This window comes from Ascoidea rubescens, assembly GCF_001661345.1.
Source record: "Ascoidea rubescens DSM 1968 unplaced genomic scaffold ASCRUscaffold_6, whole genome shotgun sequence".
Taxonomy (NCBI): domain Eukaryota; kingdom Fungi; phylum Ascomycota; class Saccharomycetes; order Ascoideales; family Ascoideaceae; genus Ascoidea; species Ascoidea rubescens.
In genome coordinates this window covers 330,209-355,843 of record NW_017962918.1, presented here as the reverse complement: position 1 = coordinate 355,843, position 25,635 = coordinate 330,209, and the positions used below count along the sequence as shown (strand labels likewise).

The 25,635-nt window shown below is 33.2% G+C and overlaps 7 protein-coding genes and 1 non-coding gene across 8 annotated transcripts; 4 read left to right on the top strand and 4 right to left on the bottom strand.

Annotated features, from left to right (window-relative positions):
- Positions 1-1,810: 1,810 nt before the first annotated feature.
- TRM12 (tRNA(Phe) (4-demethylwyosine(37)-C(7)) aminocarboxypropyltransferase) lies at positions 1,811-3,559 on the bottom strand. The gene has a single exon (XM_020193205.1). The coding sequence runs from the start codon at positions 3,549-3,551 to the stop codon at positions 2,007-2,009; it is 1,545 nt and encodes a 514-aa protein (XP_020047327.1). The 5' UTR covers positions 3,552-3,559; the 3' UTR covers positions 1,811-2,006.
- A 116-nt stretch (positions 3,560-3,675) lies between these two features.
- ASCRUDRAFT_t71 lies at positions 3,676-3,749 on the bottom strand. The gene has a single exon. It is a non-coding gene; the product is annotated as a tRNA-Ile (tRNA).
- Positions 3,750-4,063: 314 nt separating this feature from the next.
- Positions 4,064-6,726, bottom strand: GEP3 (Gep3p; the record flags this gene model as incomplete). The annotated part of the gene is made up of 1 exon (XM_020194911.1): positions 4,064-6,726. The coding sequence occupies one exon, from the start codon at positions 6,724-6,726 to the stop codon at positions 4,267-4,269; it is 2,460 nt and encodes an 819-aa protein (XP_020047326.1). The 3' UTR covers positions 4,064-4,266.
- A 245-nt stretch (positions 6,727-6,971) lies between these two features.
- Positions 6,972-9,629, top strand: ASCRUDRAFT_7990 (uncharacterized protein; the record flags this gene model as incomplete). The annotated part of the gene is made up of 1 exon (XM_020194434.1): positions 6,972-9,629. The coding sequence occupies one exon, from the start codon at positions 6,972-6,974 to the stop codon at positions 9,627-9,629; it is 2,658 nt and encodes an 885-aa protein (XP_020047325.1).
- Positions 9,345-12,568, top strand: ASCRUDRAFT_145479 (uncharacterized protein). The gene has a single exon (XM_020189221.1). It carries the CDS (start codon positions 9,715-9,717, stop codon positions 12,403-12,405), a length of 2,691 nt encoding a protein of 896 aa, XP_020047324.1. The 5' UTR covers positions 9,345-9,714; the 3' UTR covers positions 12,406-12,568.
- Positions 12,569-13,312: 744 nt separating this feature from the next.
- Positions 13,313-16,512, top strand: PHO91 (Pho91p). Its single transcript, XM_020193204.1, has one exon. The coding sequence runs from the start codon at positions 13,634-13,636 to the stop codon at positions 16,415-16,417; it is 2,784 nt and encodes a 927-aa protein (XP_020047323.1). The 5' UTR covers positions 13,313-13,633; the 3' UTR covers positions 16,418-16,512.
- Positions 16,513-16,885: 373 nt separating this feature from the next.
- Positions 16,886-17,650, top strand: ASCRUDRAFT_70248 (Glucosamine/galactosamine-6-phosphate isomerase; the record flags this gene model as incomplete). The annotated part of the gene is made up of 1 exon (XM_020191765.1): positions 16,886-17,650. The coding sequence occupies one exon, from the start codon at positions 16,886-16,888 to the stop codon at positions 17,648-17,650; it is 765 nt and encodes a 254-aa protein (XP_020047322.1).
- Positions 17,651-25,046: 7,396 nt separating this feature from the next.
- ASCRUDRAFT_80797 (uncharacterized protein) lies at positions 25,047-25,253 on the bottom strand (the record flags this gene model as incomplete). The annotated part of the gene is made up of 1 exon (XM_020194538.1): positions 25,047-25,253. One exon carries the CDS (start codon positions 25,251-25,253, stop codon positions 25,047-25,049), a length of 207 nt encoding a protein of 68 aa, XP_020047321.1.
- Positions 25,254-25,635: the final 382 nt, after the last annotated feature.

Below are 25,635 nucleotides of genomic sequence, written 5' to 3'. Positions count from 1 at the left end.
TAAATCTACTAAACTATCAAGATCGGGGTTGTTGAATAAGTTGTTATTGATAATTGAATCATCATTAATAGTATTGCTTAAGTTGCGCATGTGTTGCAAGTTTTGTAAGTTTTGGAAATTTTGAAAGTTGGGTAAATTTTGCAAGCTTTGTAAGTTTTGCAAGCTTTGTAGATTTTGTAGGTTTTGAAGGTTTTGAAGGTTGGGTAGATTTTGCACGTTTTGTAGATTTTGAAAGTTAGGCAAATTCTGCAAGTTTTGTAGATTTTGAAAGTTGGAAAGAGTTTGCAAGTTTTGTAGATTTTGTAAATTCTGTAGGTTTTGTAAATCATAAGCATTGTTGACATTTGAAAACCCACTTAAATTATTACCATTTGCCATAGCACCGAGGTTTTGAATTGCGTGTAAAGCTTGAAAGTTATTGACATCTTCCAACCCTTTCCAGTTGGGATTGTTTTGAAACATCTCATTATTATTCTTTAGATTTTGCAAATTTTTTAAATTGTCTAGACTCTGTCGCATCATTTGTAAATTTTGTGGGTCAGCCATGTCATTGAAATTACCAGGAGATCCAAAACCTTTTATATCAACAAAATTTGATATATCATTAATCTGTGTCAAGTGAGACAAATCACTTAGTTCGGACTCATTAACATTCAACAGACTACCATTCTCATTTAAGGACATGGAACCAAAAAAATCAAGTGGATTGTTGTTATTGATTTGGTTGTTTTTATTCCCATTAATATTGTCATTTTTATTATTATCTTGATTATTGATATTGTCCATATTCTGTGGGTTAAACAAGTTATCATGCTGGATGTTGTTATTGTAGAAATTGTTGTTAGAATTGTGATTATTACTATTGTTATTATTATTAGCAATAGCAGTGTTGGCAGCAGCTAGATTCAAAACTCCATTTGTAATGCTGTTTTGAGTCAAGTCCAAGCTGAAATCCTGATTTAAACCAAAGTCGAGATCAATTCCAAAACCGAGATTGTTGATATTATCTTCATCAGGTGCTCCAGAATCGATATAAGGAGATGCAACTGGAGAAATCAAAGGAGACCCGGACTGACTTAAATCGTTGTGATGACTGCTGATGGTGTTTAAGTTTGGTGTTAGGAGATGGTTGGAAATCTCAGAAAAATTTGAGATGGAGTTTGTTCGAGATAGATCAAGCAAGTCATTTTGGGGAATAGGTAATAATGAATTTTCGTTGTTGTTAGTTGATTTTGTATTCATATTTGAAGGTAGAATTGGGTTTGAAGGCAATAGCTGGTTTTGATTTTGAATTTGATTCGGATCAATTTGAGATTGAGAATGAGCACGAGCTTGAGGACCAGGTTCATATTGGAATTGAAAGCTGTTGGAGACATTGCCTTGATTTAAATTCAAATCAGCCATGTTCATTGCAACTATGGAATTTGAGTGGGAGTGCAAATTTGAGGAAGAAAGATTGTTGTTGTTCAAATCAGAGTTGTTTGAATTACTCATTTTGGCAGGGTTCGAAAAGGGGCTATCACTGAAATGTAGATATAACTATATCAGAATTTCAGGAAAATAAAGAATAAGAGGAAGTGTGTAGGAAGAAACGATAAAGCAAACCAATTATACAGTCGACTCCCAAAAAAGAGCAAAAGCTAATTGAGTGGTTGGTGTCAAAATAAAAAATCCAGAAAGTGTTGGTCTTGGTGTGTCAACAGACCAAAAGCAAAAACTAGTGTGAGGTGTTTGCAAGACAAGAAAATTCTAATATAAAAGCCCAACGTTATCAGTAGACAATTGGACTCAGAGAAGCTCTTCTTCTTATCAACCGAATATACGTCCAGTGGGTGTGTAATTATATTTTAGATTCAACTTGGTCCACCGCAAAGGTTCAGAAAAACGTGGTCACATGACAAATCAGACTCTGAACATGTGACCTGTCCAATCACAATACCCGGTTTTCGCCGGTGGTGGAGAAGCACGAGAAGCACGAGAAGCATTGGCAGCACCGGCAGCAGAGCCTACGTTATGCGAAAAAGACCAACGTCACAAACAACGTGCCACACGCCGGGAGCGTACGTTTTGACTTTGAATAGTCCGAGAAATCTGACGTCGTAGGCAACAGCTCGCTTTCCACTTTGGTCTGTTTGAAAGGCCTCCATCACTTCGTTGTATATTACTCTAAGCTTTTCTTCAAGACCACCCCCAAAAGTCTCAATTTCTTGTGTGGAAATGTTTTCGTGAATGTGCAAAATAACCCTGTCACTGAAGTGATTGAAATACTGGATAAGCTGTATCGCTAGTTTCCAAGAATGGCTGGAAGTGGGCAATAACCCTAGATTGATATGTCCCAAATCCAATTCAACATTATTGTTTTTGAATATTTCAAACGAACACAAATTATTTTCATTGACCAAGTATATCCTCTTACTTTTGTCTAGTTTGCAATGGATATCATCAATCAATTGGTATTCATCGCTTGAGTACTTGTTGGCAAGTAAACTCTTCTCAAAGCTTTTAATTGACCACGAGTTTAAATCCCAGCAAAATATTCTTGAACACTTTTTCTTCAAATAAAACAAACTAAAGTATCCAATTCCACAATATAAATCAATCACATCCTTTCCCTCAATCCCACAGTTTTTTTGGTAATCATCCAATATTCTTTGTTTTTCCTTGATATTACCTCGACTGAACATATTGAAGTTTGGATTCCAAACTTGTGTTACATTGAACTGTTTGCTTTTACACCAAAATAACTTTTTCTGTCCATCCAATTCATTGATATGATGCACACTATATCCAATTGTTTCATTATTTGCCTCAACCCCAAAATCTCCATATATTTTAATCAAATTCACTGGAATTCTTTTGACATTTTTGCTGCTATCCTCAGTCGTATCTGGTTCTTTATTGTGTCCTTTATCTGTACTAACATCAGCAATTATCGGCATGTTAAGAGCTATATGCGAGAGCCTCTCTTTTATGCTTTTGTTTAGCTCACCTAGAAGATATTCATAAAACACTCGCAACAAACTAATTCTTTGTCTAGTAAAGATTTGAATCCACTTCTTATTGTTGAAAGTATTATTATTGTTAATTAGTAACAATGGAGGATAAAAAGAAAACCGTTTTGGAAGGCACTCAATCAATTTTTGGTGTTCATCGTTCATTACTTCAATCTTGTGCAAACGTAGAAATTTATTTAGTGCTTGAATAAGCAAGTTTTTATCATCACCATACTTATGATTAATGTGTTCCAATCCCTGATCATTTTGAACTGTAAACCCTTTGAAATTCAACTTAATATGATTTAAATTGCTTGAAATCCACAGAATATCAGTCGCATCACACACTCTTAGTATTTCAATTATTATTTCACTGTTCTGTTGATACTGCTCAATCTGAAATGCATCGGCATTTACAACAGTTGGAATTACAATCCGAGTTTCATCAACAAATATCTTGTTTCTTTTGTCTAGAATCTTGAGATTTTCCAATATGTTTTTCAAAGGTTTTATCAACTGCTTTTGCTTGTGTAACACTACCAACTCCACTCCTTTCATGATCTGCTCAAATAAAATGAACGATTGCACCTCCATCAAGAACAGATGGATTGAAAAATTGAAGCTAGAGCTACCACAGAAATGGAGCCAAAAGCATAAAAAATCATAACAAAGTTATAAAAAATGGTCTCTAGCAGGATCGAACTGCTGATCCCCGCGTTATTAGCACGGTGCCTTAACCAACTGGGCCAAGAGACCAATTTTTAATGCTTAGAAAATGTTTTTTATATATCTATAAATATTAAAAGTTTTAAGGCTGTAGCTTATAAAATTGGGCTCTTGTGTTTATTTTTTTATTAATTCATCTTGACTGCTTTTACTACATGACATGTTTCTTATGTCACTTAAAATATAAATACTGTAACACTTTATTCCTCATCCATTTTTTTTTTTAATTTTTTTTCAATTTCTTCTTTAGCCATATAGCTTGTTTTTTGACTGCTTGGTTTGTAAGGCTGTCAATGTCTTAAACAAGAAAGATTATTTTTATAGGCTTTGATAATGTGTTTTTTATTTTCTAATAAATTAAGTTACTAATCCATCTACCCAACACTCTATGCTTATTCCTTGCAGAATTTACCATTTGTATATACATGATTTATTTTTCATATTTACGCTATTTCCCACCTTTAAAAAAAAAAAAAATAAAAGAATTTTAGATTGTTATATAAAAAATTAAATGATACCAAATGCAAAGATTAAAAACATCCTAAGTTTATTGAAATGGATTAATCCAAAACTTGTCTTGCAAAATTTTCTTATATTTATCCTTTATTTCGGAAACACCTATCATTTTTAGTTTGCTCAAATAGTTGAAATCAAAGTTTTTGTTTTTTGTGAGATTTCTTTTCTGTTTATCCTTTTGTATAACAAGATCTCCACAAGCTTTTTCCATATCTTCCTCGAAATTTTTTAACGTAGACTCCCAAAATTCTTTGTCGTTCCATCCTTCTAGTTTTTTGGGGTGTTCTTCTAAATATACTGATACATCTTCAACATCCACAGGAATATCAATTAACTTACTAAAAATTAACCTCTCTTTTGGAACGTGTTTTCTCACTGGCAAAAACTTATCATTCTCATTCAACATTAAATTAAGTGGTGCCAAATAGTCTTGAAATCCTTCTCTTATCATCACATCGAGTTGCTTTGGAAAATATATTTCGTATGGTCCAATTTCGTTCAACTTAAAAGCAAGTTTCGGCGTTGATGTGGGTATCAAAGTAATAATGCCCACACCTTTGATAACAATATCGATTGGCCCAAAAAACGGTGGAATAATACATCTTCTCATATTTCCTTTATTTAGATCAAAAGTTTCCTCTCGGTTTGAATCTTTCAATATTTCAAAATTTTTTTCCATTGTTACTGTTGGGACGATAACACGCTTAAGACAAGTTTCAATAGATCCAAAAATAGTCACCGGTCCCTTTATTAGTTTCACGACTGTTGTTATCACTCCCCTACCACAGTTGGTTAAAAAAAACATACCACCTATAGTGTATGTTTGCTTATTTTTAATTACATCTCTTTCAAAGTAATTGAAAAAATTTGCTGTTTTTTCAATATCAACCTCTAATCTTCTGCACAATTTCATCCCCAATGCAGTTTCATTGAAATTTCTTAAATATTTAGATTTTACCAAATCGAATATTCCCAAATTGTGGTTTTCAATGTTGTAGTCTGATACAAATCCAGGTAGATCGACAAGTTTAAATTTTCCTTTCGTATCACCAATCGCTAAGTATCCATTTGATTTTGCTAATCTATCAAATCGGTTCAATAACTTGTCATCATCTGTAATTGATGTGTTTTTGGTGGGGAGATTGTATTCCATTTTTGACTGCGTAAATGATGGAAAAGGAACTGTGCCTGGTAGTTCTAATGGATAATCTTTCCTATATTTATCATACAAAAACCTTTTCCTAACCTCTCTATTAGACAAAGCCTTAGTCCTAGTCCCCAATGCTCCTAATTTGTTATATAATGTTTCCAAAATTAATGCTTTGATTATAGAGCTTTTTCCTGCATTGACTTCTCCAACAAAATAAAATGTCTTTTTTTCTTTTGCCATTGAATGGAACAACTCTTCAATGTTTATCTTATGACTTGTTATTATAATGTTTTTAGGATCAAATTTCTCATTTTTATTGAGTTTACTCGACTTTATTAGCTCATCAATGCAATCAAGAGTAGTGTATTTGAAATAATCTAAGTTTATTAGTTTACTCTTTACAGGATGCAACTTCAAAGTGTCCATTTTATTAATGACAATTCGGATATTTTTAATTCGAAAATTATCAAGCAATTTTTTAAAAAATTTTATATCAAGACCAAAAGGAAAATCTACAACACTTAGAACATATACCACAACTGCCTCATGTTTTGTTTTAGCTGTTTCAGGTAACAAATACTTATTTAATATATCATCTGATGATTTGATTGAGATATCTTTGGCTTCCATATTGTTTTTTACATAAAACACATCATGACATCTTTGGCACAATATAGGATGTTTAATGGTTTCGTTTTCAAATATATCTTCTTTTTCCACAGCTATTATAAAATCCTGTTTATCTTTTTCCAAGAGTTCTTTTTTAGAACTAGATTGTCTTGTAGAGTCCGGTGATTCATTGATCAATAGGTCATGGAGATCCGGGGATAGATTCATTACACTATTTCTATAGTTTATTTCCATTGATTTGTGTAGCCTTTTACTTGTTTCATTGGGATTAATTTGCTCAAAGTACTCTTTTAACTGTTGATTTTTTTGTTTATCGTTGTGTATTGAATATTCTTTTTCAAAGCTGACATCTTTTGGAATTTGAAAATATCCAGCTTCATCTTGATTCTCTGTTTGTAAATGAACACCACAACTGGAGCAGTTCTGGTGTTTTTCTAAAAATTTTTCTCTGAAATACTTTTGGTGTGTTTCAATGCCTGCTTTTGTATATGAGAATATCAGTGTTTTGCTGTTCTCATTCTCGCTGATTCTTTTACTTTTCTTAATTGGCTGTTCAGTCCTATTATTTTCTTCGACATCAGTTTTTGGCTGTGGTTCTGACTGTTGAAATGCTACTTGCAAAGAGTGTGGAGATGGATGATATGGTCTTGTGCTGTAAACGCACCGAATTGCTTTGCTTATATATCTGGATCTGATTTTGCAGCTCAACATTTATCCAGATTATCAGTAATTGCTTAGGAAAAACCTCAAGAGAAGAGTTTTCTAAAAAAAATTCCAGTGCTGAACTGCCCAAAGGAGACGGACTGCGGGTGGTGCATCAACATACAGCTACTGTGTATATCCAGGTTTCTGGTATTGAACTCTGGGCTGCCAAATTAAGCCATCAAGAGGCCTTCACCAAAGTATTTTGAGGAGTAGACAAATTATTGTAGAGATCATACATCACACAAAAGATCATGAATTGCACTGTTGGTGGTCTATCCTTGAGAAATCTTCTCAATTTTGTATGCTACAACTTGACGGTGGATAGACTGGCACAAACTTCTTCTTTTGATGACGACTCTGGTTTAATAAATTTGATCAAAAGAGCCTTTAAAAGTGAGTTTTTCATTACCTTGAAGCCTTCAACATTACAATCCTCGAATGACACCGGAAATCAAACTGAGACTGAAAATGTAGAAACAATATATGTATGCCTTTTAAACCAACTATTATTTGGCAATTCTATCTCACACTCTGGTGAAACAATCATAAATACACACACTCGAGAAACGGGAATTGCTTTTGATTTGGCTGATATATGTTTGCAGGTCCACGACTCGACATTGGCCCCAGTATCAACCCATACAATAGATAGTTCTTCTAAAAGCTCGAGGAAAAAGTCTGCAAAGAGAAAAAAAGCTAAAAATAAGACAAAAGATTCAAACAAGCATCTCGATCCAGTTTCTGATGATTGTTGGGATTTTAATATGCTTTCCAATATCCTACCTTACGATAATTCAAATACATTGCCCGATAATGAATGTTATACACAAAATAGGTCTCTGGATAGCAATGGAACTCATAGAAATTGCTATTCTTTATTAGTAAAGTCAAATAAAAACTCAAGGCTACCTTTACTAACCATATTGTCTTTCTCGTTGCCTTTGCACCTGGATTCTTCTGCAAATATAAATGTTATTAGAAATGAGATAAGCTTCTTTGATTTTTCAACTGGTCAATCTAGACAAAATAGACTGGAATTTCTTTCATTGAAATACCCAAACTTGCTGATGACTATAACCCCAATTGAGTATACTGATCTTTCCAATAACAACCATTATGTAAAGATATTCAAGAAAATTTTGGGCAAAAGTAATAGTGTGACTAATTTAAAAGAAATAGCTATTAAATTCAAAGTATGTTTTGAATTGAGTTACGAAATTTCAGTATCTCAAGATTTATCTTTATTAACTGTGCCATTTCCCGAGGATTATATAAGGGCAATGAAAAATCTTCTTTTTTCATCCGAATGTGCAACTAATTGCTCCGGTAATCATTCAATAAATCAGTTAGTTTTGGCTGAAACTTATCATCAAAAAGGTTACTATGCTTTCTTAGAAAATCAATCTCCGATCTTGGACTTTTACTTTTCAAGTAACTATGAGACATATCTAGACGTTTTAAAGTCTAACTCTTATTTTTTTAAAACCTATGACAAAAATCATGTTGACGATTATATTGAACATTTGACACCAACTCCTCAAAATTTTTATAGAATAGTGATGCATTCAACTTCAAAAGTGAACCTTCCAAGTTTTTTGATAGAAAAAAGAGGACTTCTGTTTTTGAACAATCTGAAAAAGGACCCTTTGAATAACAATGTTGATAAAGAAACTCACATATTGCGTGTAGCTAATTTGAAAACAAATTTGTTTAATTACCAAAAGAAAACTTTTTTGTGGTGTTTAAATAAAGAAAATGTCTCTTATGATTTTAATTCGAATCGGGTAGTGCAAACCTTATTTTTTGACATTAACAAATTTGAATCCGACTATAAAGGAATCATTTATTATAACTACGACTACCTTTCTGAAGTTTTGGATAAAATTTGCTTTGGATGGTCTAGGTTTCAAATATGTTCAGATAATAGCCGATTACTAAATGAATTCGAATCTGCTCACTTTTCAATTAGACCCAACTTTGCAAGCTGTCAGGATTCGATATTTGATATTATTCCCCCGGAAAATTATTACTGGTTCAACAAATACACAGGAAATGTGTATAATTCACTAATTTTAATTGATTATTTAAGAAATTATGGGTTTTCTATCAGCCACAGCTCTCAAAAAGGCTCAAAATCTCAAAATAATGAACCCACTGTTTATATGGATGATAATTATAAATACTCAAATGCTAGCTTATTTGGACAAAACTTGTTATGCGAGGAAATGGGTTTGGGTAAAACTATCGAGTTGATATCATTAATCTGTCTTAATAAGAGATGCGATTTGGTTGATGAAAGTAAATCTAGCCGTTCCAAATCGTTTTTGAGAAATACCAATTACTTCAACGGTTTCTCAAGGCAAGTTGATAATAGCTTTAGAGAATCATTGAACGATGTGTATGATTCAGTATTAAATAGAAATGTGCTTAAATCGAAAACAACATTAATTATTTGTCCTGAATCAATTCTTGAACAATGGGTCGAAGAAATCAAGCATTATGCACCAGCATTGACTGTTCTTCAATATAAGGGTCTTAAACAGTTTTACAAGAGTATGGAACACCAGGAAAAACAACAAAACAGTTATAAAAAATACAATTCAAAATACTTGATCAAATTCAGCGGTTTTACACATTTTCCGAATAAAAAGTTTGTTCTTACGTTTAGCTACAACTTAAATAAAGCTAATAGTAAGAATTTGTCTTCAAACGAGAATTTCGACTTTCATTCTAATAATAATGAATCAAATGATAAAATTCAATCGTTAAAAAGCATATTAAAGCTGATTCAAAATAAATGTTCAACACAGTCTAATCGATCTCTAGCTGCTGGTTTCAATAATTTGAAAACATCAGTTAATAATTCTTGCCATCTAAATAACAGTGAAGATCTGGACATCAATTCCTAATAAATCAAAAGTGGCTAGGCTGTTGGCCAATTACGACATAATTGTGACTTCTTATCAGTGTATTTCCAAAGAGCTACATCATGCAATGTACAATCCTCAATTAAGAAAATCTAGGAACAAGACTTTCGGGGGCGCTCGTTATAACTATTACTTGCCCTTGGTTCTTCTTCAGTTTTGGCGTATCATTCTTGATGAGGTTCAAATGGTTTCAAATACAGTTTCCAATGCCTCTAAACTCACCAAGATATTGTCAAGATGCCACTCATGGGGAGTATCAGGAACTCCTATTAGAAAAAAAATGGGTGATCTATTTTATTTTCTTTTGTTTTTGAGAAGAGAACCATTTATTAGCAAAGAGGGTTCTTGGCTTGATTTACTCAACAATGAATATTTGTGTGATTTTTTAAAATTGTCTTGTCTGTTAGGCATTCGTCATGACAAGCATATGGTAAAGGATGATATTCGATTACCTTCTCAAAAAAGAATATTACTCACAGTTCCATTTACACCTATTGAACAAAGCAACTATGAAGAATTGTACAATAAGTTTTTATGCAGTGTTTATCTCAACGCGAAAGGAGAACCTACTATCAATGATTGGGAGCCAAACTCGGCAGTTCAGTTTACCATGGCTAAATGGTTGGTGAGATTAAGGCAGACATGTTGCCATGCAAACATAGCCAGAAATAGGTTGAAAAATACAGCGATTGGCACAATGAATGAAGTTTTGATAAGATTTATTGGACAAGTTAAAAGTGATTTAAATCAATTAGAGAAAACCAATTGCTCCATTATCTTTCAAAGGAGTGAAATTATGGTTCATCTTGGGAGGCCTTTTGAATTTAAAAAGATTCTTAAAAATTACTATCCAACAATAATTGGAAAAATCAAAAGTATCGAAAAGGAAATATTGGAGATTTCGGGACACGATGAATCCGAAAGTAAAAATATAATGGATGAATTGTTGTTTAAGGATTTATCTGATGAAGATGTAAAACATAACAGTGCAAGTGAGGGCACTTTAGGACTTAAACTTCGATTAAAAAGCTGGGTTGAAATTCTTCACAAATACTATTTTTTCACAGCAACATCACATTATCAGATATCAGTACATATTTCCAATAACCAACACTTAGACGAAGCTCGGTTTGAAAACATTGTAAAAAGCAAGGCAAATCTAACTGACGAAGAAAATGGTGTTATTGTAGAGGAAATAAGTGAAAGTAATTATATAAAAAACAAAAGGCTCGAGGATCATTACTATGGAAAAGCGGAAGAAATACGCAACAAATTGTTGGTGTATCATGCAACTAAAGTTGAAAAGCTTGTACAGAATTTTAAGGAAAAAAGAGCAAAAATCCATTTGGAAGAGATATCTGTTTTGGAAATTGTGCCAGATGGGTTAGTTGATGTTACAAATGATAAAATACGATTTATTCTTACTGATCTTTTTAACATAATAGAAGAATTGAATAGCCAAGCCAGAAGGATGAATCAATGGATTGAACAGTCAAGAGATATTTTAATATCCGATTTGTTGAGCTATGAACTGAAAGGAGAAGAATATGGGCAATCATTGCTTGAGCAAGACAAAGTATGTTACTTGTTTATTGTGTTGGAAAAAGCGTTTTTGCACCGGAAAATTGCAATAAATGGAAGATCTAGTAATTACGAGCTGGTTTTGGAGATTTCTATATCGAAGATGTTTGTTCATCGGTTTGTTGATGATAATCAGAAACAAGAGAAAAAAAGTAGGGAAATTGAGGAGTTCAAAGAGAGTCTCAAGGCTGAACTTTTAGAAGTTCAACCTACTAGTTGTCAAAGAAAAAAGTTTGATTTTTTTTCAATGAAAGGTTGTTTAGAGAAAATTTGCTCATTGCAAAAACAGGTTAACAAAAGTGAGTTTACAACACGAGAAAGGGAAAAACTTGAAATAATAAACTTCAAGGTGACGAAAGTTGTTGGTCAGTTGAATGATTCAATACTGGAGCATAAAAAGACAATATTTGAAGAATTGAATAGCATGTACAATACAAGAGTTGAATATTATCGACAATTACAGATGATTTCTGATAGTGTGAAACCGATTGATTTGAACCAATTCAACGGAAGATTGATTGAGAAATTTGAGCGATTGTCACTTAAGGAGCAAAGAGAACATCTTGAAGAAGTAGATAGCCAATTGGTTGAAAAGTTGAGGAAAAACAAGATCCAGATATCTCATGACCGAGGAAAACTACATTATCTTGAGAGTTTAAGCAAAAAATCATCTAGTAGTAATAAAGCAAGTAAAGATGGTGAAAAACATGGTGAAGGTGATGATGATGATAATGATGATGATGATGATGATGATCGTATATGTATTATATGCACTTCTTCGATTAGCGTTGGGGTATTAACTGAATGCGGGCATCAATACTGCAAGAATTGTTTATACCAGTGGTTATCAATTCATAAAAACTGTCCCATATGCAAACAGAGCGTCAGTAAAAGCAGTGTTTATTCATTTAAATTCAATCGGCAGGATTTGAGAGTCAAATTGTTATCAGACAAGAACAACGAGGAGAAATATGATATATATAAGAAAATGGATGAAGAGAGGCTAGGAGAAATCGACCAAAATGAAATAGGCCAAAAGTATCGATATGGATCGAAAGTTGATATTATTGTAAAGTTGGTGAAATGGTTGAAGAGCGGAAAAGAGGACGTCCAAATCGTTGTTTTTTTCTTAATGGGAAGAGTTCTTGTCTGTAATTGGAGCAGCTTTGACGCATAATGATATTAAATACTTGGGATCCAAGTCGTGGGGAGATCAAAACAACAGCAAATTTGGGAGTGTGAATGAGAACGAGAGTGACGAGACAAGACGAAGAAGCAAAAGACCTCACAAAGCACGTAAATTGGCAGAAGATATTCATGTTTTTAAGACAGATCCCACTGTGACGTGTTTTCTCTTAAATGCTCGAGCACAGTCCTCAGGATTGACATTGGTAAATGCGACGCATGTTATCTTGTGCGAACCAGTGGTTAACACTGCGTTGGAGTTGCAAGCCATAAATCGAATTCACAGAATTGGACAAAAGAGCAAAACCACGGTTTGGATGGTTGCCATTTCTGGAACAGTAGAGGAGTCGATACAAAATCTATCAGCAAGAAAAAGGATGATGAATTTGGAACATACAGAAGAGAGTGACCGAGGCGCGACAAGCAGCAGGAGGTCAGACGATAAGACAGAGGAAGCAGAGGAGGAAGAGGAAGAGAGACAGATCATACTCGACAGCCAGGATCTGATGAAGAGCACTGGGGGCATATTGGACAAATCTTGTGGAGGAGGAGAGATTGTGCCACAGGACGAGCTCTGGGGCGCGTTTTTCTCGGGTGGCTGAGGAGCCCGATGCGGCGGTGTCCAGCCCGTGTTGGCTCGTGCTGTCAAACTCGCCTCCGGTGCCGGGGCCCGGTTGACAGGTGGAAAGTCTGAGACCCGGCACTCCAGGCCGGCACTCCAGCCCGACTCATTTCGGCAGCCTGGCCGTGCCGAAAATAGCGTTTGTGCGTGCAGCCGGCAGCAGCCCACGTGCGCGATCTTTGTTCCCGCAACTGCATATCGAAACGCTTCTTTCGCTGCACCATGATGGAAATTTTGCTGTGGATGAGGCTACTCTTAAATACCCACTACCCATCCTTTTCAGCAGCCCATATAAATAGCTTCTTCGTTATTGATCTGTCTTTTGTTTTCTCTCTGGTCTTACATCTGCTTGTTCTCTTTCTCTTTGGTGTAGTATTTGTTTCACTTTGTTTTTGCTTCTTTGTCTTCAACGCTGATCTCTCTTTTTTTGAGTGCTTTTCTACTCACGGTTTTTTGGTTTCGGTTTTTGGCTGTTTTTGGCTCTCGTTGGTGCTTTTTACACTCCTAGACTCCTACATTCATATCTCAACACACTCTTACGCTCATCCAACAATAGACCTGTTTTTCTCCTTTGTTCTTGCTTTATTTTCCTTGAAACATGAAGTTTTCTCACTCATTGAAGTTCAATGCTGTTCCCGAGTGGTCTTCGAAATACCTTGCATATTCATCTCTCAAGAAACTAATCTACAATCTCCAAAGAGAGTCTTTGAACAATGGCCTGTTGGACCATCATGACACCGAAAGTGTACATTCAAACGAGGAAACAAACTTGCTTTCCCTAATCAACAACAGATCCAATTATCCGGCCAGTATTAACAGTAACATCAATTTCAATTTCAAGAAACCAGAAGAGATCTTCATCAACACTTTGAATGAAGAATTGATCAAAATTGAAAGTTTCTACAAATCAAAAGAACGCACTATTTTGAATGACTTGGACTTGTTGATCAATGATATCAACAATTTCCAAACAGAATTAAAACATAAACATCATACATTACACCACAACAACAATAACAACAACAACAACAACAATAACAACAACAACAACAACAATAACAATAACAATAACAAAACAATCCACGCAAACTCGGATTTCGATAATCTCAACACAACTTCTTTTGATTCATTGGAGCACTTGAACACTGTCTCCCAACAAAGAGAATCCCTACTAAGATCAAAATCTCCAATCTCATTCGACGATTCATATGACAACCTAATTCAACAAGAACTACTACTAACTTCGCAACACCCTTCCTCTACATCTCAACAAAATATCCATCCAAATAATCTCGACCACCATAATAGAAATACTGACAACTTATCGCTAAGCAGAAGAAACTCATTGGCAATCCTCAGCAAAATCAATGATCCCTTTTTGGTTCTAAGTGATGTAAGAATAACCTTAAAAAAGAGATCTGTTCTTCTATTTACTTCCTTGTCTGAACTAAAATCTTATATCGATTTGAACAAAACTGGTTTTTCCAAAATTTTAAAAAAATTCGATAAATCCCTAAACACTAAAATCAAATTGGTTTATTTAGAAGCACTCGAAAAAGATTCGTACATCTTCAATCCAAAGACCTTGTCCTCTTTAAACCAAAGAATCCACTCTTTAATTTCCTCATTTGCCTCCATTGCCACCAATGGTAACTTTCAATCCGCTAAATCAGAGCTAAACCTAAACTTGAGAGAAAAGGTGGTTTGGGAACGTAACACTGTTTGGAGAGATTTAATCGGTATCGAAAGAAAATCTCAAGCTGCAAATGTCCCCAACGCTAGAAATAGATTTGACTTTTTTAACAAAAAGAAATCTTTCAAAAAAAATGAAGTTTATAGCAGCGATGAAGATGATGCCTATTTCAACAATCAAAACGTTAACAATAACAACAATTTACAATCAAATCAAACAAAATACGAATCTACAGCAAACACAAGAGCCTTTCAAGCTCTAAATGACAGCAAAAACTTGCTCAAGTACTTGTTGTCTGGAAATTCCCTAAAGGCAATTTTGATCTTCTTGCTAACTCTTATTTTGCTATTGGTTTCCCCCTTTGAAGTCAAAGAACAAAAAAACTGCTTTGCTTTGTTGGTCTGTGCTTCTCTATTATGGGCAACAGAAACTATACCTTTGTTTGTTACTTCAATGTTGATCCCATTTTTGATTGTCATATTGGATATGCTCAAGCATCCCGATGGCACTTTGATGACCTCACCAGAAGCTTCGAAATTTATTTTTAGCACAATGTGGTCGTCAGTTATAATGATTCTTCTTGGTGGTTTCACTCTAGCTGCTGCACTCTCAAAGTACTCAATTACAAAAATAGTTTCAACTTATATTCTTTCCCAAGCCGGTACAAGCCCAAAAATAGTTTTACTCACAATAATGTTTGTTGCCTTATTCGTAGCCATGTGGGTCAGTAATGTTGCTTCACCAGTCTTGTGCTACTCCATAGTTCAACCTTTATTAAGAACACTACCCCCAAACTCACAATTTGCAAAGGTCCTCATTCTCGGTATAGCCTTTGCCTCTAATATCGGTGGTATGGCTTCTCCCATTGCCTCTCCCCAAAATATTATTGCAATTGAGTTGATGGAGCCTCAACCTTCCTGGGGCCAGTGGTTCGTCATTACTATTCCTGTTTGTATTATTTCGGTATTGATAATCTGGGTGTTTTTGCTTGTCACATTTCCCACAAAGAAAGCTGTCAAATTGGTTCCCATTAGAGTGGTGGACGAGCAGTTCACCTTCACCCAATACTTTGTCTCCATTGTAACAGTAGTTACTATTTTATTGTGGTGTGTTGCACATCAAGTCGAAGGCGTCTTTGGTGAAATGGGAATCATAGCCATCATCCCCATGGTATCATTTTTTGGAACAGGTCTATTGACCTCTGAAGATTTCAACAACTTCCTATGGACGATAGTGATGTTAGCCATGGGCGGTATCTCATTAGGCAAAGCTGTGTCGTCTTCTGGATTATTGGCCACCATTGCCCTTGGAATTCAACACAGAGTCGAGGATTTGAACTTGTACTCTATCTGTTTGATTTTTGGTCTATTGGTTTTGATTGTTGCAACTTTTGTTTCTCACACTGTAGCTGCTTTGATAATTTTGCCATTGGTCAGGGAGATTGGAGCTGCAATGCCTGAACCTCATGCCAGGTTGTTGGTGATGTGCTCTGCTTTGCTTTGTTCTGGTGCCATGGGTTTGCCCACCTCTGGATTTCCCAATGTTACTGCAATTTGTATGACAGACGAGCTAGGAAAACCCTATTTAACGGTTACCACCTTTATCACCAGAGGTGTTCCGATTTCTTTCTTCACCTACATTGTCGTGATAACAATTGGGTACTCTATAATGAGATTAATCCACTTCTAGGCTGCTGACTTTCAGGTCTAATCAACCTTTTCTACAGCCAAAACAACAGCATAACACAACAATAAAGAAACACTATTCTCATTGCATGTAAGAAACAACCCAATTTACGATATCAGTCGAAGCCGTATAAATCTCAGTCCTGCCATGTCCTGCCGCTGCATCCCATTGGCTGTTTGTCCGTAGATCTGGCTCCGAGCCATGATAATTCCGGTATATCTCAGCACTGTGGATTCCCTATTTACCAAGTTTAGGGAACAAAATGTGCACCATTCGAGGCATTTGCTTCCATTGATAAGAACTTCAGAGCAGAACTTGTGTGTATCTTGTGATTTTTATATATTCATACACTGGTGCCTTCTCTGTCTCTGAGTTGTATCAAGACCTGATTTATATATCATCCTTGGTGGACGTTGATTGTCTCGTTAACACTTCTGCACTTCTGGCCGAGCACCTTTAATCTCTGCTACAATGAAAATAAATGTCTATGAAGATAAAGAAAAGGCTTCGGCCGAAGCAGCTCTTTATATTGTCCAAAGAATCAATAAATTCAAACCAACCAAGAAAAGACCTTTCGTTTTGGGCTTGACTGCTGGTTCTTTGCTCGACGATGTGTACAAAAACTTGGTCAAATTGTATCAATATGGCAAAGTATCTTTTGAAAATGTTGTGACATTCAATACTGACGAATATTGCATCAAAAAATATCATCCAAATTCAAACTACTCATACATGTATCACAAATTTTTCAACCACGTCAATATACCCAAAGGAAACATCAATCTTTTGTACCCTGATCCTAACTACTACAATGTGGAATGCGAAAAATATGGGAAAAAAGTGAACCAAAAAAGAATCAATCTAGTTTTGACAGTGTTGGGTAATGATGGCGAATTGGCATTTAATGATAGTGGTTCAACCATCTATTCCAAAACAAGAAAAGTCAAATTGTCCAAATCCATAATCGAAGAAAACTCCAAACTTTGGAACTATGACTTGAAGAAAGTCCCTGTGTATGGTTTGACGGTTGGTATTTCAACATTTGTTGAAAACACAGACGAAGTGTTGATGTTTTCTTTTGGAGAGAAAAAAAATATGGCATTAAAACAAGTTGTCAAGGGCAAAATAAGTCCAAACTACCCTTCGACGTATTTACAACACCACAGAAAATGTACCATATACGCTGATTTTGATTCTATACTAGAAAATGAATTTAAAATCAATCCTCGATTGTAAAACAAAAAAAAGGGATAAAAGTATTGGTTGTCATTTCGCTCTGAGTATGCGGATTGTTGTTTAGGTACACTACAATAAACTTATTTCTTTGATGAAAACGACCAGTTATGGTGTTGAACTGTTGTTGTCTTTTTCGTTATTTGGCCAGTTCGATGTTTAGCACTAATAAAATTATAATCTTTTCCAGCCAAATTCCAATACAGTCCATCAATACTATCCGGATACATTATAATGAAAATTTTTGGGCGTCAAAAAGTAATTTTTTTTTGTTTTTTAGTATAAAGAAAATCTTTATAGTTTTTATATTTAAATACCAAATAAACAAATTAAAACAAAAATTTCTGTCTTTAAAAATCAATTAAAAATTTAATAAAATGAAAAATATTTAAAACACAATAGAGGTAGCCCCAATATATATCATTGCGTTGTTGTACTCTGTTTTTAATCTATTTTTATGCGCCCATTTTCTTTAGAAATTTGGCACAAGTCAACTGCAAATCTTGCTGGTAATCATAAAAATTAATTCAAAAGCCAAGATGCAAATTTGGATCCAGCTCTATATCTTTAAGATCAACCATTCTGTAGTGTAGATATATTGAGTTGAAACCAAAGGAAAATAGAAAAAAATAGCCCTCATTACCATAGAAAACACCCTTTAATTGATTCAAAATCCTCTGAAATCACTTTTCAGTTGTATTTCTATGGTTTTTATTTACTTGGTTGTATTTGAAATCGATTCATTGTTGTTAGTCACCATCCAACCAAACACTTATATGGCCTTTGCAAGTTTTTCACTCTTTAACAATTCATTTGATTTTCTGGCCTCTCTTTGGTGTGCTTCTTGCACTATTAGTTCAGTAAAACCTAAATTTCTAATCTTTTAATAGACTGCTTTGTAACTACTTTGTAACTCATGAACTCATGTTTGCGAGATCTAATAACAAATCAATCATAACTATGAAGCTTGAAAACTTTTTTTAATAAAACTAATTCTATTTGACAAAATAATTTAATGAATAAATTTTTCCTTTAAAAAAACAACACCGCCAGAAATATTGTTTTGTTTCTATTGCTATTCATAATGAGAAGCCTTGAAACTAATATTTTTTTAATTGCTGATGAAAAAAGATTGCTGGTTTTAAATCTGCTAACTTTGATGTTGACTTCTTGAATCTTGAATTAAAAGCTACTTTAAAGTGTTGGATGTATGGTGATGTTTAAATGTTTAAATATTTAAAGTAGTTTGGTAACATCTTAAATTTCCTTTTTCTGTTATTAATAATCCTGCAGTACAGTGTTTAACCTTTCGCTAAAACCTCAACCAAAGTGGAGTGCAGCATACCAGACAAGTCACTGCTATTGAATAAGATATCAGCAAAAGATGTTCTTTATCGAAATTTCTCTTCACAAATTTCTCTTTACAAATATCTTATTTGCTTTTTTATTATTGTTTTTATCAGAAAATCAGTAGGTAAATAACTTTCTAATTTAGCCTTTTGGTTTTCTAAGACGCATCAAACTTAATTCAATGTTATTCGATTTGAAATTCAACCTAGTTTTAATACCAATATAACCATTAAACAAACAAATATTCACTGAATACCACCAAAACTCATCACAAATAGTTGACGATTATATTTTTGAGCTTTCAGTCTTACTTCCATAAGTTTTAATAACACAAATCTTCAAGTAAGCTCTCATTAGATTAGATAATATAAAACAAAGAAACTATCAACAATTATCTGGAGATTCTAACATTGAAACCATTTAAAGTTTGTACTTCTTTCAAAATTGAGCTATAGCTCAGCATAATATATTTTGATGTTCAATATAATATTATAATTTCAATTTTGAGTTACAAATAATTTGAATCCACTGAGTTTGTAACAACATTTATGGCATTCATCTAACGGATTGATAAAAATGCATGTTTTATCTAGTACCATAAATTTGATAGTTTCTTTCCACATCTTATATTAGTCGCATTTTTTTTTTTTTTCAAGTACTGTTAGCCTTTAGTGAAAAATTACCATCAATCTATATCATACACTATACCCAATCCAATCCAATGTAATGCAAGTAATCAATTCAAAAATGTTAAAACTCTTCAAGAAAACAAAAAAACTCCACCTAAACGTTTGGAAATCAATAAATTTATTCAGCTAACACCAACCCACCAATAAAATGGCTTATTTGACTATCAGGACTGACATAATAAAACAATGATTAACACCAAAATTGATCCATTATAGCCCTGCGGTTGACAAGTAGAGTTGTATTGTGATGTGTATACAATCAGTCAAACGCTCAAAAATATTTAACAATAAATAATAGCTAGAGATTTAAGCCCAGGAATCCTGAGAAAACTATTATATGATTTGTTTGTTCGTTGAAGTGGTTGGAGTTTTCTACTGGGAATGTAAATTTGCTATTAGCCATATTGCCCAAAGCAAATCCTCGATTATATGTATATAATGAAACATTGCAACAAAAATATACTATATAACTGAGAGTTAAACTGGAAAACCCATTCTATTTGATAAACAGATAGCCAGCCTGAATTAAAGAGGTAAATTTTTTTGGATGGCATTGGTAGTGGTGAACATGTTGCAGAATTCGGGCATATGACTAGATTTAGAATGAAATGAGGGTAACCTTCAAGTTTTGACAAGTTAGGGGCAGCTCGGGACTATCTGTAATAGAACCCCCTCCTAAAAGCAGCACGCATGTGTATGCAGAATAATTTTATGTATAAGTAATAAAGTTAGTTATGTCATCAGGATTGGGCGGTACATGCGTGCTATTGTTTGCTGTTGTGTGGCGTAGCTTACGAACCAATCGCAGCGTGTATGTGTTAAAACGCGGTACTGCAGCTTTCCTGATGTGATAGCCGTCCTTCTAATTGTTTCCTTCTTGCTTCCCAAATCTGAACGCGTTACCATTTTCCCTTTGCTAACAGAAGCTACGTTCAACAGGGCACAAACAGTAATACTGTGTGCTTTCGAGCTCACATCCTCTAAATCTGCTGCAACTACCTATCAACCACTACTATTTGAGCATTTTTATTGTATGTGGATTAGCATTTGCTATTATTTTCATCTTTCACCATCTTCAATATTTGTTTCAACATTTATTTCTGCTCTTGGTATCGAATTTAGCATGACTTTATCATGAGTACAGACTCTGAAGATCTTCAATATTTGATTTATCAAAAGGTTTAAAACGCTCATTATTTTTAAATGTATTTTATATTGAATATTCATTGCAGCTTTTATTTGAATTGTTGGTTTTTTATTCTATGAATTTGATATATTTTTCATATTGCACATTTAATTGGTTATTTCCATAAATATGTTTGTTGTACAACATTACATTTTGACAAATTTTATTTTCCAAGTGAACGCACCATCAAACTAGCTTTTCAACTAACTTGAAACTTTAAATCTGCTTTGATTTTATAAACAATAATTATTGTTTAGTTTAAATTTTTTGAAAATCTATTCGACTCTTTGGAAAAAAAACAGTTGCTTTGTATTACCAATAGACTAAGAACTGGGGTTTATCAATAATTTTATTTATATTGGCTCAATTAAGCTTTAATTTGCTTTTGTTGAATGAAGAACAATTTCTATTCCGATTGTTCCATGTTGTTATAATCACAAAGCAAAACATAAATACAGTTTGCCTTAGCAATCTATTGTTCCAATTCTTGATGATACCAATTATTTGAGATTATTATCAACGATATAGGCTATTAATTGATATAAAACAATTGTTTCGTTCAATATTAACCAGCTAAATAAACCAATTTTAATTTTCAGACAGAAGGTGATAGATTTTTAAGTAAGAGCAATAATTCAAATACCATAATAAATCAATATTGTTCGCACTCAATGTTTTTATTTTGTCATTATTTAGCTGTTTGAATGTGCAGCTTATGTTTTTATTTTTTGTAATGTATCACAAAATATAACAATTTGTATCAAATAATCATAATTTCAACTGATTTTAATTTCCCAAATAAACTCACAACAAAGATAATCAATAACCAGCTAGCGTTTGATTGATTAAATAATGCAGCTAATCTGTAACATGACACTTGATGAATGACTATTTATTCCAGCATAACTATAATGAATATACAATCAGCAACCAAATCCCATTTAAATGAGTGAATACAAGCCATTGATTTTTGATTAGTGTAAATGTGGTTCTTGCAATAGTTATTCAAATATAATAACTGTAGTTCTCTAAAAATAATAAATACATTTCCAGCATGTCCATCGAGTTTTCAAAGTTAGTATCAATGACTTGAACTTTGCTTTACTTTTTGAACAACACATCACAGAAGCAAGAGTATTTCAATACATTCAATAAATGTATCTTCTCATAATTTCAATACATTATAAATTTGTATTAAAAATTAAAAAAGAAAAAAAAAATCAATGTAAAAGTTTCATTCAAAAATACTAACAAAACATGATATAATTATCATACTTAGTAACAATCATGGTGAAATAATGAATGTTGAATCTATTGATTTTTACAATCTGGAAATTCAAGGATAACCGTCAACAATATAATAAACAGTTGAAGCTTGAAAAGAAGAAAATAAAATGAAAATAAAACCGTAAAATATTCTTCAGCTATTTGCTTAAAAAATGCTTCTGTTTTAACCATCTTCTTGTGTACTAAGATTGCATTGCAAGTCCAAAAACTTATTGTTTGTTAATGGCTCACACCGCTCGCAGTCAACTTATGAACAAAAAAATTATTCTGGATATCAATAAATATAGTTGTGATCTTAAGCCAATAAATCGTGGAACCGATAATTTCTATTTTAAATAGTTTTTGATTTTTTAAATTTTTTTAATGAATTTATTAGTTCTCATCTGATTATAGAATAAAATTCATAAATCTATATCAAATTAGCTGTTTGATCATCCAGATTAGAAAAATCAGAACTTTACCAAAACAATTTTGAATTTTAAATTGTAAACCAATCTTTTTTAAAATCATATAAAAAGCTTTTAGTAAAATAAATTTCATTTATTTTAAATCTATAATTGTAAAGTTTTCAAATATGGTTTTGCAGTATGAAATTATTCAGCCCAGATGGACAACAAAAACCACCGCTATTTTTGATGTTATCAATACACTTTAACAGTGAAACAATACGCTTATTGCAAAAAGATTATTTGAAGATTATATTGCTGTTGACTTTAGGTATCAAGCTATTTAATAAAATTTTGGTAACAGTCATTCAGACTAGTTATTGAGTTGAATAAATAATAGTGGGATTTAAAATGGCAATTCTTTTTTGCCAGCTTTATTGATGAAAACACAAATCACCACCATTTGGTGTTTCCAGCACTATAAATATTGAATTAACATCAATAAGTATGAAATATTGGCTGCAACATATTTTCTGATAAAATTTCATTGAAAAAAGTATTAAATGCAAACCAACTCAGGGTTTCTGAAACATATTCGACCACAATTAATGCCATGCTATTGTGTTCTAATCTAGTGGTGTATCTGGTATTCTTTGGTGCTACAAAATTAATTTCTGAAATCAATTATAACAAGGCGTTGTATTTATTTTATAGCCAATCTAAACAGAGATATAAATTGAAGATAACCTTTGTTTTTCTGCCTCTGTAGAATACAAAATAGAAAGAAAACTTTTGGATGAGCCGACGGACCGGGATTACAAAACTGCACCACTAGTAAATGAGTCGGTGAAAAGCCGTAACACAGCCTGACGAACGGCCGATCACGTTTGGCACCACACCCTTCTTACACATGCATTTGATGTGAAGCATTGCTAACGAAGGGAAATTGTCGGTGTGTTTTCAGCGGCATGTGTCGCCACTTTGAGCAGACACATGCATATGTTCATACGATTTGCAGATCTGCCACTTTATTGGTCAAAAAGTAAACTACCTTTTTATATCCCTATGCAAACGTGATCTGTATTATTTATGGAAACTTTTCATTTCAGGTGCAAACAAATTTGTCCCACCAATGTTGAAGTATTTTGTGCTGGTTTACCATAATGGAGTGTCAAATAATTTATTTGTTTCTTTTTAATATTGTATAATTCAACCATTTTCTTGTCAGTATTTAGATGTTTTGTTCTTTTGCCAAATTTCTTGACCACCAAAGCAGCAACACTAATTTGAGAAGTCCAATAAATCAGTTATTATAGTTTTACAAGCTGTCATCCTTAAAGTGAGGATGTTTATTGGTTATATTAAGTATTTCCAAACTACAATGCAACTCAGGCCTCATATGTTTTGAAGATTTTTTATATTTCTCAATTAAAAGCAATTTTTTCATGTGGTTCTTGTTTCAACCACTCTTTTTAGTATTCCAGTTGATAATCTAGTGCAAAATTTTTTGATTAGTATTATAAAACCATTGTTGATGTATCAAATTTATTTTTCAAGCTTTTGCTAAGTATTATTACATTTATTAGATATTATTACATTTATTAGTTCTATCGCTACTTGAGTGTTATGTTATGATATAGTCTTGTTGATAAGTATTCAATATCAAATTAATATATTTTTCTTTAATTAATCTAGCAACTATTGCAACCAAAACTTTGTTGTTGAATGGGATCTTTATTATGCCCACCAGTGTTTACTGCATTTTATTGAACATATTTAATATTGAACAGAGAGAAAAGTTAGCTTGGAATTACGAATTACGTATGTATTGAATTTTCAACTTAATCCAAAAAATATTACCCGATGATTATAACATCAGTAGTGCAAATAAATCCCTAATTCATAACAGGTTTATTCTAAACAACCAATTACAATAATATGTTGATTAGTAGCTATTATTGCAAATATAAAACCTGAATTGTTTTAATAATACAGGCAATGGTAGATGTCGGATGGTATTTTTTATCTGTTTATTTAGTCATTATTTCAAAAATGGGTTTTATGGAATAATAATATAAATTATTATGAGGTGATTATATACCATTCTAAAGTCTAAAATTTCCATAGAAGTTCTAGGTTTAACCAAAAAGAGCTGGGATCTGTTGAACCGCAAATTCTGTATTTCTGCTTTTTAAACCAAATAATTTGAGAACTCTAGTTGGACCATATTATGAAATAGCTCAAAAGCAATATAAGGATTCTGCTCATGAAATTAAATCCAATTTCAAAAAAGTACTGCCAGAAACATATTGGCTTAGTTTATTTCATGGTTGAGAGCCAAAAAGGCTTGCCATCTTCCCAAAACAAACAGTGTTGTTGCTTTTTTATTTTGCAAAAAAGCAATAAAATGAATTTGAGTAATTGAAAAATCAAAGGACTTTGTGACCATGTAATCCACACATCAGAGCTGTTGCTGGAGTTTGTTCTAGAAATAATTCTTGCTAACATTTGCCGAAAGGTGCTTGAAAAGGAAATGCCTTGAGGCGAAGTGCTGCTTGGTTGCTCTTTCCAAATGCGGGTAGAAATCTTGAAACCCTACAAGAAACGCCAGATAAACCATCCCTGTCACAGTGGGAGGGTCTTTCCCACTCACGTGTTGCTGGGGTGTTTGAATTTGAAGTATATTCTTCAATTTGACCATTATCCATTAAAAAGCAGAAAACTCTTTCGAAATAGAAGAGAGATATGGGAGTTTATTTTGTCAATGGATACAAACAACCTCAAGGCATCACAGACTAATCTCAATATGTGTTTTTAGCTCAAAACAACCAACTAGGCCTGCTTTATAACCAAAGTAACACGGGTATATCATTGTTTATCTTGGAAAATAAGCAGTTATTTATCTAAAGAATCCACCACGATATTTGGTGCTTAATTTCATCAAAAAATATATTTCAGATTAGAAGTGGCATATCTAACAAAAAAAGGGTTTTTAATTTAATTTCAATAACTATATGGATCTTTGATGGAACACGCTGTCACAATGTGAGCAAATAGATGAGAACTACATTTTATAGGTGATACCTCGAA

Coding starts and splice junctions, on each gene's coding strand:
- ASCRUDRAFT_145479 (XM_020189221.1), top strand. CDS start 9,715: ATGTACAATCCTCAATTAAGAAAATCTAGGAACAAGACTTTCGGGGGC.
- TRM12 (XM_020193205.1), bottom strand. CDS start 3,551: ATGAAAGGAGTGGAGTTGGTAGTGTTACACAAGCAAAAGCAGTTGATA.
- PHO91 (XM_020193204.1), top strand. CDS start 13,634: ATGAAGTTTTCTCACTCATTGAAGTTCAATGCTGTTCCCGAGTGGTCT.